Below are 10,903 nucleotides of genomic sequence, written 5' to 3' on the forward strand. Positions count from 1 at the left end.
CTGAAATAAATCTGTCTGTTATCGATTGTTTTAAAATGACCTTTGATGTGAACAAAAGAAATGTATTGTGACATGAAATGTGTGGAGTTGCAAAGACTCAAGGCCTCAATAAAAGTCATGTTATATAACAGCATGAAAAAGGTGAAGATAGCTTTAATTAATGCTGATGATGGTATGATTTACAAATCAATATCTCAAGAAAAAATGTGTCATGGAACTGTTGCCTAGTTCCCACTTTTCTCCCATGTGAGAGGAATAAAAGCATCTTTCCACCAGCAAGTTTCTCATGAATTGAAACCATACTTGGTATACAATAATTATAAACAAGCTTCGAGCTACATTCCTATCAGCCGAATTCTCGATTCTGAGTGGTCAGATGGCGTGGATGAATTTTTCTCGGACAGTTCTTTTGTTTATTTTTTCGCTAAGAAACCCTATGAACGTGCACCTCCACCGATATTCAACAGCGGTGTTACGCTGGCTGCCACACAAAACACACTTAAAGATGCAGTGAGACGAGTTATACGCATTTACACTGGTCTCACGTTGCTTCTTCATATTGAGAACATTTTTCTAGGTCACTTGGAAGCACAGCATGTTAATTTGCTCTTTTCGCTCAGGGGGGGGAAAATCATTCTTACCGCTAAATGGGTCATGGTAAAGTAGAGGCCTGTGCATCTTACATAACAAATTTCCCTCCATACACACATGGCATACGGTGACATTGCAGATACGTATACTTAACCTTCAACCTAACATTTAACCTTGTGTAAAAGTAACTCTCTGAAGTGAATCATAGAGCTACTCCATATAAACGCATTTCAGAAACTTGTGTAATTGGTGGTGTGAAGTTTTCTTTCTTTCATTTTTTGCTTTCGTTTTTCTTCGTTTTAAGGCCAGTCACTATTTAAGCTTTTTTTTATGATGATGATTATTATAATTCCTGCTTACTACCTGGTTTGGCCTAATCAAGCTCTCTTGTCTTCGAATTTGTACCAACTTTTGGGAAAAATTACTCACAAATAGAAAAACAAAACGTTTAAAGTACTGTGTGTGTAAATGTACACTCCCTCTTCTTCTTCTTCTTCTTCTTCTTCTTCTTCTTCTTCTTCTTTTGTCCACTTTGAAAAGTCCAGTATGTCAATATTTCTGACTGTTTTCTAACCAGGTTAATAAGACCTTCTGGACATACAACATACACTACCAGAGAAAAGTTTACATACCCTACATTGAATCAGGATACATTTATTAACTAGCTTACCAGGCAAGTAAAAGCTCCAAAATACTGCCCAGTCCTATGTTTTAGTTCCTTGTTAATCATGAGGCTAAAAAAAAAGTGGTAGCTTTTCATCTGCTGTTGAATTCTCAAATCCGATTGGTCAGAAGGTTTTTACTCATTTTCTCTTTCATGAGGTCGTAGATGACACATTATCAGATTGAAAAAGAATATCATTCAAAATGTGTCATTTCTAAAGTAGATATGGTAACGATTTCTCTCAGGAGAAAAGTTTATAGAAGGAGTCTCCAGTGTCCGAGGTGAAGCTGTAAGTTTAAGTTTTCCGACATGGCAAGTGAGGGGGGGGAAACAGTAGCTGGTGAGAGAATGACTGTTTATAGCTGCTTTAACTTACGGTAAGTGATAACAAGAACTAACTTGGAAATTAAATGTAACTGTATTAAAAATCCAGCTTCATTCTTTAATAAATGGAAAAGAATAAAAATAATTGTGACAAATTGTTGTGCTATTAAAAAAATAAAACAATTTCAGACATGTTGTAATTGCGAAATAATAGTGTTGAGTTTAAGACCATCTTGCAATGAAAATTTCTATTGAATTAACTAAAATAACCCATTTACTTTATATTATATGATGATTTTGTACAAATAAGTACACAGGTGCAAGGTGCTGTAGTATAAACCTCTTTTATATTGTAAGGTAAATGAAATGACAAAGATAATGATACATTAATTATACAAATGATTCAATTTTGGTTTGTTTGTTTAAAGAAATGGAACAGCACATGGAAAAGCCCACAGCAGACTCATTCAGCTCGATTATTTTGAACATACTCTAAGAAGAAGAAGAAAAACAATTGTTTTGAAACATAGTCACTTGAAATGAATAGGCGCTACATTATATAACCCCACACGTAGACACAGACAATTACATTTCGTTCTGTAATGAGAACATAAAGTATCTGTTCACGGAAATGATGTTGTGGTCTCGAGTGTTGTTGAGGAAAATATATATATATATATATATATATATATATATATATATATATATATATATATATATATATATATATATATATATATATGTATATATATATATATATGTATATATATAATATAATATTGAGACTCCGGACAAGCCTGAGTAAAAATGTCACCGGAGTTTATGACAAAACCCGAAACCTTTGATTTGTGGTCTTGAGTGCCATAAAACTAAGTAGCTGGGCCACACCACCTCATCAGTTAATAAATATAATATTTTTTTATGCTGTAAACAACGTACTTTCCTTGATGACTGCTTCATACCCCTTGACACGAAAATGTGTTGGCGTTTTTTTTTTTAATTTTTAATTTTTTATTTTTTTTGCACTGTAAGCATATCTTGGAAATTTTGGCTTTGCTGTCCTCTTTATCTTCAAGGTGTCCCCATTTCAGTCACCGCAAATTCCTTTGAAAAAAATACCCACACAGTGATGTGTGTGTGTGGGAGTAGTAACCTATGATATGTTATCTCCCTCTTCTGTAATATATATAAGACCACAGCGCATGTGTGTGTCTCTAGTTCATTTGCCATTATGTCTCTGAAAGTTTTGACCAACGTTTTCGCTGGATGCTGGCTTCTGTGCATGTTCTGTCTCATGACAGACGCATGTGAGTATTTCATTTTTTTTTTTAAAGCGCTGTAGTGTGGAACAATTACTGTACATTTAAATACTTGGATATTGTTGTTGTCGATATAACTTGTCGCACAGAGGTTATACTTTTACCTTGTTCATCGTTTCAGGTACATTTGTACCTGAAAACAAAGGTCATGGTATATATCTATGATGAATAAATATTTTACCACTTGCCAAAGTATTTTACCGTTTTTCAACTTTACTACTACTACTGCTACTACTACTCCTTCATTAACATATATTCATCAGGTTATTATTGATGATAACTGGTATGATTTTAGGATTAGCATGAATGGCACACTACATGACATTACAATAATACATACATTTGTATATCTGATTTATCCCCTTTAACCATATTATTATTATTATAATTATTATTATAATTATTATTATTATTATTATTATTATTATTATTATTATTATTTAGTACTGTGTATGAGCCTCTCTTATCTTCATAGCAATACAACGGTAATTTTTTAAAAATATATAACATATAACATACATGTATTTGTCAATTATTTGTGATATAAACAATATTTCTTTGAATTATAATAAAATGTGATTATGATGTGGTTTAAATTATTTATTTTTAAAAAATAATATTTGTCATTTTTGTTACAGTGTCGCTTTACAGTAATTTAAGTAGGTATTCATTTTAATGAGTTTTTTTTTCAAAGATTTTATTAGGATGCTGTATTTATGCACAATGGTGCACAATGGTCTACAATGACAATGTTGAATGTGTGTGTTTGCGTGTGTGTGTGTGTTGCTAGATGGGCCGCTGAAACATGCCTGCTGCGTCAAATACACTCGCACACCAGTGAATTTCAATCAGATCAAAGGTTTCGCGGAGCAGAGTTCCCGCGAGGTGTGCCGCATCGACGCCATCATGTGAGTCATCTCACCACAGGGTGCCACCAACCATTACCCACAATGCAGTGTGGTTACACAGCCTTCATAGATACAGTCACAAATGAGAGTATACTATCAACAAGCAAATACCAAAATACTACCAAAACTACCTATATATAATGCTGGGGTACCCTACCCTACCCTACTATATATAATGCTGGGGTACCCTACCCTACCCTACTATATATAATGCTGGGGAATTATTTAGATAATGTGATACAACTTATAGTATAATATTAATATTATATAGTATTACAGTACTAGTACAGTAGTATGTGCATTCTTTTCTTTTTTTTCTCTAACAAATAATAATAAATCATGTTCGTTTCCAGATTCCTGACAAAGCGTAACCAGAAAGTGTGTGCATCTGCAAAGGACGAGTGGGTGCGGAACATCCTAGCACGTCTGAGGTAATGGATTTCTCAAGGCCTCTTTTCAGCTTTTTCTTAACCTGGCTTTAAATTGGCCACGTCCATTACTGAAAGTTTCAAAAAAGGTTTTGTTCACTACACTCTGTAGGCTGTTCAAGTAAACAGGAAGCACTTCCTGCCCATAGCGACGCTAACTTGTTGATTTCTTTGCAGCTCTAAAATGAAAAAAATGTCTCAGCAACCTCATAACAAGGTCAACCATACCCCAACTTGGAGTACCTCCACGAATGTGTGAACACCTCTTCACGTGGCTATGTCTTCTGTCTACAAGCTGCAGAGTCTTTTTCCAAATCTAATGCAAATATAATCAATAAGCTGATGTTTTCAAACGCTTATATCTATAACATGTTAACCTTTTTCAAGGTTTTTTTTAATGCTTCTAACCAGGTATTGTTGTGTTTAATTATAACATTTGTAACAGGGAGTAGAATTTCTACAACCAAAAAACAGCTACTTTGACATTGTTCTCAATACGATGTGTCATCAAATTCCAGAATAAAATGATTATCTGAGACAGTTATCTTTGGTTATGTACAATATAATAATGTGACATATACAGTATATTGCCCATTAATCCACTGACTGTATCTTTCATCAAAACCAATGGCTTCACATTAAAGATTGATTAAAGCGGATGCATCTGTCTTCCTTGCTTGGACATTTTTTTGGAATCCATGTGCACCACATGGTGAGGTCTGTAAGGTCTGAATCTATTCAATTCAATTAAATTTTATTTGTATAGCACTTTTAACAGTGGACATTGTCTCAATGCAGCTTTACATATAAAGACAGGATACAGATTTTAAGTGTATGAATTTATCCCTATTGAGCAATCCGGTTGTGACGGTGGCGAGGAAAAACTCCCTAAGATGAATCTATATATTGTTTCAAAGAGGATCAAATGTTTGCTTGTCCAAATATGACAAAAAAAAGCCAACAATTTCCACAAATATATACATACACACAATATATACAAGACCAAGTAAAAGATTCCAATATTTAATCAAGATCTTTTCTCAATGTGTTGGACAAATCAGAAATCCATTAGCAGGCCCATTGGGAGAGTAAAACCAACAGCAAACAGACAAACAAACAAAAAAACGTAACATAATAACATATGGTGAGCTAGTTAAATAGTTAAGTTAAATAGTTACAGACTAAAGAAAATAGACAAGTTCAGGATTAATATCGTCTCCTAATAAAGTCTCTTATGTAGATCATCATGTTAGCGCCCTTGACAAATTGTCAGCAAGTCATTATTATATATGTACATATAACAGTTAAGGGAGACTGGGGACGGTTGTAACACGGAGTCGTTGTAACACTTTCAATTTCTCCGATCAGGTACAAGCTACCAATCACATAATTCACTCTACATGTGCTCAGTTTAGTCCTTATTTCACAGGTGAGGAAGCAGTACCGTTTTGCAAACACAACCAAATTTAGAAGGGGAACTATTTTGAGGTAACAAATTACTTCCAACCTCTCCTCTCTGATTTAAGTGTCCCAATGCACCTTAAATATTAATTTGGCTTAATTAAACCCATTATTTTATACCCTGAATAGTGTACTGCTATATAGTGTGTATACTCAGCCTGAAGGAGAAAATAATATAATTTTCAAAACGTCTATTTATTACACTTTTGCTCATTCTTAATACATTTCAATTATGGTATTTTTATCTATGGGCTCACAATTCAAATTTCAAAATCTTTGCATGATTGGAATTTCTCTTTAAATAATGAAAAACCTAATGAAATATTCTTTCATATGTTACTCAACTCAAACGATGGCAATAAATATTAACAAATAAATAAGTTTGTTAAAACCAAACTAGGATAATAAGCAGGCCATGCAAATACACATAAGAAAGAAAACAGGAAGAGTCTTTTTTGTAAATCTTCTTAAAGGTTCGTTGAAGCGGATTTAGTCTTCTGTGGCACGATTGTGGTCGTGATCATCTTCCTGTTTTTCCTGTGAGGAAAAAAAAAAAAGTTTTTTATACAAGCAGAATATAAATAAAAGCCGGGCATAATGAACACAAAGAAGGTGAAGAAATAAAAATCTCTTTTGTTGTATTGTTTAAAAAAAAAGCTGATAATTAGGATATTAGTAAATTTATAGCTATATTTTGTTACATTTACTACTATATCTATAAATAAATAAATACATAAAACTCTGTCTATAATCTGCTAGCTTTTATAAGCATTAGGATTAGAGAACTTACTCTACTGCCTGAAGTCGCCTGAGCTCTGTGACCTTCTCCTTGACCCAATTCTCTCTCCAGTGGCTGCATTTAGCACCTTCAGATGTGAAAAAGCTGCAGGAAGATGAGTTTTAAGAGTCAAAGGTGAGTAAATATGAATGTGTACCATTCTATATATCCATAAATCTTGACATTTTCTTGTGTAAGGTACTTACATGACTGCTTTGACACACGGAGGTCTTGCTTGATGAACCATGAATCCTGTTATGGGCACGTTGATTTTGCTGGAGGAAACCTCCTTACAGCACACAGACTCTCTCTGATCTGAGACGAAAAGGATAAAATGTTTTAACCTGTATATTAACTACACCAAGTATATTGTGGAATAGCTTGTGAAATAGAAATGCCTGTACTTACTTGCCAGCGAAATAGCAACGCAGGAGAAGAAGGCGGCGACGGCAAGAATTCGCATCTTCTGGCTGAAAAGCATGTTGCAGTCGTTTCCCAGTGGTCTTATAACAATGCGAGGTTGAAGGTGCAGAGCGTTCTGGTTTTCATGCTCAGGGATCATCTTAAATAAGGTGAAAAAAAGGAACTCTAGAGTTCTATCGGATGAGTGCATCCTCCGGAATTCGTTAAAGAGAAGTAGCTTTCTTGGGTCGTCAGCATTTGTGGTTGAAGTGATGCAACGTTGCATTTAATTACTAGAAAAATAGCAGCCCAGAAGGGCATTTACTGGAATAAAAGGAAAGTTTTGACACATCATTTTGGTCATGTGACGTGACCGCTTTTTGGCTTTCATTCAGAAAAACGATCTCTTACTTCTCTTTACCAAAATTCTGGAGTTCTGGCACATTCCTTGCTTTAAAATAAAAAATCAAATAAACCCATTGAGGAATTGCATGACTAAGGTGTTCCACATGTACACCAACAAAATCTGGAAAAGTTGCTGTACTCCTGCATTACACTAAACTTCCTGCAGTTAAAACAAATCTACTTCGTCTACTGTTAGTGATAACTTCAGCTACTGTTAGTGATAACTCTATTGTTGATGATTACCCACGAAAAACAGCGATAAGTATTTTCAGTGTTATAGATTTAAGTGTCTGTATATTAACTGATCTTAAGCCAGTACTGCTGTAAAATTGTCATTTAATTGTAAAAATAAAGATAACTATACTTTGTTCAGAGTAGTGTTAATTTCATAAACGAAAAACTATTTCCATTTAAGACAAGACGATGTCGAGATGACACCCATGTCTATAAACACGAACTGTGGCTGTATCAACATGCAGTGTTGCTGAAGGGAAGAAAAAAACAGTGACTGAAATGTAGTTTAAAAAATAAAAACTTTGCAAAAATCCCTTTCATTGACAAAAAGGAGGAGACAATATTATAGACAGGTTTTTCCCCCCCGAAAAAGCAAGTTTTGGAAATAAATGTGAGTTCCGTACATAAGTATAGCAGGGATATTCAGCATGTGGTTGCGCAATGTTGACTTTCATGATTGACCATAATACCTACAGGCCATAGCCAATGGGAACGCTTCTCTATCAGCACGTTCCTCACAGGATCAATCAGACCACCCCAGGTAAGTTAACAGAGTCTTAACTGAGCTGAAAATCTTACTTGACTTAAACAGATGCGATAGTCGAAACTTTGACATGGATAAAGCTGTGTGCACCTACCTGAAATGATCCAAGTTTAATCCATTTTGCACGCCCTTATTCGTGCAAATTTCTTTTTACTATCATAGTTTTAAATAGTATTAAATACACAGTTTTGTTAGCCTACATGTTTATAATAGATAGAAACTTGGTAAATAGTTAGAGTGCTCTGAAAAAGTATTTGCCCCCATCTGGTTACTTCTGTTTATGTGTATATCTCGTGCTAAATTGTTTCAGAAATTAAAACAAAGTTACAGCAACCTGACTAAACACAAAAACAGTTTGTAAATAAATGATAGTTATTTATTGAAGCAAAAATGTTATCCAATACCAACTGGGCCTGTGTGAAAATGTATTTGCCCCCGTAGTTAATAATTCCCTGAGTCTATGAAACTGCATTCATAATGGGGTTCAGCTGGACTAGACACAACCTGGCCTGATTACTGCAAACCCTGTTCAATCAAATCATTAAGTTCAATAACTAGAACTTTTTCAACAGCATGAAGTTGGTTAAAATGTTTTACCCAGTAACACAGTATGCCAAAGTTGAAAGAAATTCCATCAGATGTACACAAAAACAGAAGAATTCAATACACAGCACTGTATATGTTTACATTACATTTACACATGTTTACACTCCCCAATGGGTCCCCCAGTGAATCTCAGCCACCACTGGCTAGACTTGATTGACTGAAATGTTAATCAGTAATAATCTTATGGCTAAAAATATCAACAATTTTCATTGACTAAAACTAAACTGAAATACCGTTTTTTTAAGACTAAAATGTCCAGACTTTGAGTCAACTAAAACATGACTAACATAAAAATCAGGATAATGTTGACTAAATATGACAAAAACAAAGATGTTTCACACAGGACTAAGACTACGACTAAATAATAAAAACAAAAACAGCTGACAAAATGAACACTAGTTCAGAGTGTGAGCAGCCATGTTGATTTGATGAAGTGGTAGTTCAGAAGACTACACCAAGCTGATGAGTTGAAAGCACGTTGACAAGGACTTAACATCTGAGTAATGTTGAAAACACGATTTCACAACTGAGTGAGCTGTAAAACACAACAGGGTGTGGTGCTACAGGAAAATACACTGGCGATGGGATACGTAAAATTCTGTGAAGTCGATTATTTTCCTGTAACAGACTATAACAGTGTAACAGACACTTTTTTTATCTGTTGACATCGAATATTCTGCGTAAATTCTGAGTCAGAATTCAAAAACCTAAACAGCAGATAGCAAGCTAAATATTTACATGTTGTACAGCAGTTAGATTGGGAAAAATGTCTGCACAATGATTCCTAACTTAGTGTTTTCTTTTCCACTTTGTGCTATCTGTCTATACAAAAGGCCACAACTTTGCAAACTTAATCTGAAATAGAGAAGATGTATTGCTCAAGAGGATATTGCGTATAATGTTGAGGAACACTTGTGGTGCAGTGCAGAAGACAGGGTTGACTAGTATTACACGGAAAAGTGATGCACTTAATATACCCAGTATATGTATATACGTACATATATGGACATACATGGACACAATCATTTGCAAGAGCAAATAAATAATAAACTGAAAGCCATAATTGCTTCATATATTGTAAATGTAGTGAATATACATGTTCTTTTGTTACATTCTTTGAGTGTATTATGGTCTGGTGAGACCAAGGTAGAATGTTTTGGGCATCATTCTGAAGAAAAAAAAAAGAGAAAAAAGACAGCTTTCCAAACGAAGAACGCCATACTGTATCTGCAGTGTAGCATCGTGGTGGTAGCATCACACTATAAAGCTTCTCTTCAGATAGGAGTGGGGTTTTGTGAAGACTCACAAATAGCTCCAAATACAAATCTATGTTGATCCAAAGCACAAATCCAAATCAACAAAGAAATGGCTTGAGAAGAAGAAGATTAATGTTTTGGAATGTCAAAGTAAAGTGGAGAGTGAGTGTACATGAGTGTCAAATGGAGCGTGTTATGTTTAAAGAAACATATCAGATGATTTAGGGAAATCAATAGGGAGTATAATTTATTTTATTTTATTTTTTCAAATAAAACTAGTGGAGGAAAAGCTTTAAGAAACTGGATCACGTTGCTCTTTTGTGGATGTAGTCACATGTCCATTTTGTAGCAAATCCATGATGCAGCTATCATGGGTAACACTTGAAGACATTTTCTTACATAGATAATGAAATTCGCCATGAATACAAAAAAATTAATAAATCCATAATATAAATAAATAATGTCAGGTGTCAGATCAGCGCTGAAAGCTGTGCAGAACTACATTTTCCATCATCCCTGGCACATCACCTTAATCACGCTCACCTGAGTCATGTTGTAATCTAATTAGCACTTGTATTTCAACTTCAATTCATGGTTCCTGTATATTTTCCATGTCTACCAAGGTATTATTTATGTTCTAGACCAGTGGTCACCATCCCTCCTTGAGATCTACCTTCCTTCAGGCTTCATCTCCAAACCAAAATCTAACACACGTCTTTTAGTTGATCGAGAACTCCTTAAGACAGTGTTGGTCAGGTGGCCACGATTATGGTTGGAGCTAAAGGTACAGCTCCAGGAACAGGGTTGGTGATCACTGTTCTAGAATTTCTTTCTACCTTTCTGCCTTCAAACTTGACATCAAGATTGTGACTATTTGTTCATTTCTCATCCATGCAAATTTAATTCAACTGTAACTCATTAAGAAGAAAAATACTAACTCGTACAAATGCGTACTGTAAAAGAACTTTTATTTATGCATACAC

At 34.6% G+C, this 10,903-nt stretch overlaps 1 protein-coding gene across 2 annotated transcripts; it reads left to right on the top strand.

Annotated features, from left to right (window-relative positions):
• Nucleotides 1–2,763: 2,763 nt before the first annotated feature.
• On the top strand, nt 2,764–4,893 carry ccl20l (C-C motif chemokine 20-like). Of its 2 annotated transcripts, NM_001200195.1 has the most exon segments (5): nt 2,811–2,886; nt 3,537–3,557; nt 3,689–3,806; nt 4,160–4,237; nt 4,412–4,893. In NM_001200195.1, coding segments are annotated over 5 exon segments (324 nt in total). In that variant the 5' UTR covers nt 2,811–2,861; the 3' UTR covers nt 4,494–4,893.
• The last annotated feature ends 6,010 nt before the right edge of the window (nt 4,894–10,903 follow it).

Source organism: Ictalurus punctatus, chromosome 7, assembly GCF_001660625.3.
Source record: "Ictalurus punctatus breed USDA103 chromosome 7, Coco_2.0, whole genome shotgun sequence".
Lineage (NCBI taxonomy): Eukaryota > Metazoa > Chordata > Actinopteri > Siluriformes > Ictaluridae > Ictalurus > Ictalurus punctatus.

Bases quoted from the DNA above. Each gene is read 5' to 3' on its own strand.
- ccl20l (XM_017470960.2), top strand. From the start codon at position 2,811: ATGTCTCTGAAAGTTTTGACCAACGTTTTCGCTGGATGCTGGCTTCTG. The intron at 2,887-3,688 runs GTGAGTATTTCA...GTGTGTTGCTAG, and splicing joins CTGTCTCATGACAGACGCAT to ATGGGCCGCTGAAACATGCC. The intron at 4,238-4,411 runs GTAATGGATTTC...ATTTCTTTGCAG, and splicing joins AACATCCTAGCACGTCTGAG to CTCTAAAATGAAAAAAATGT.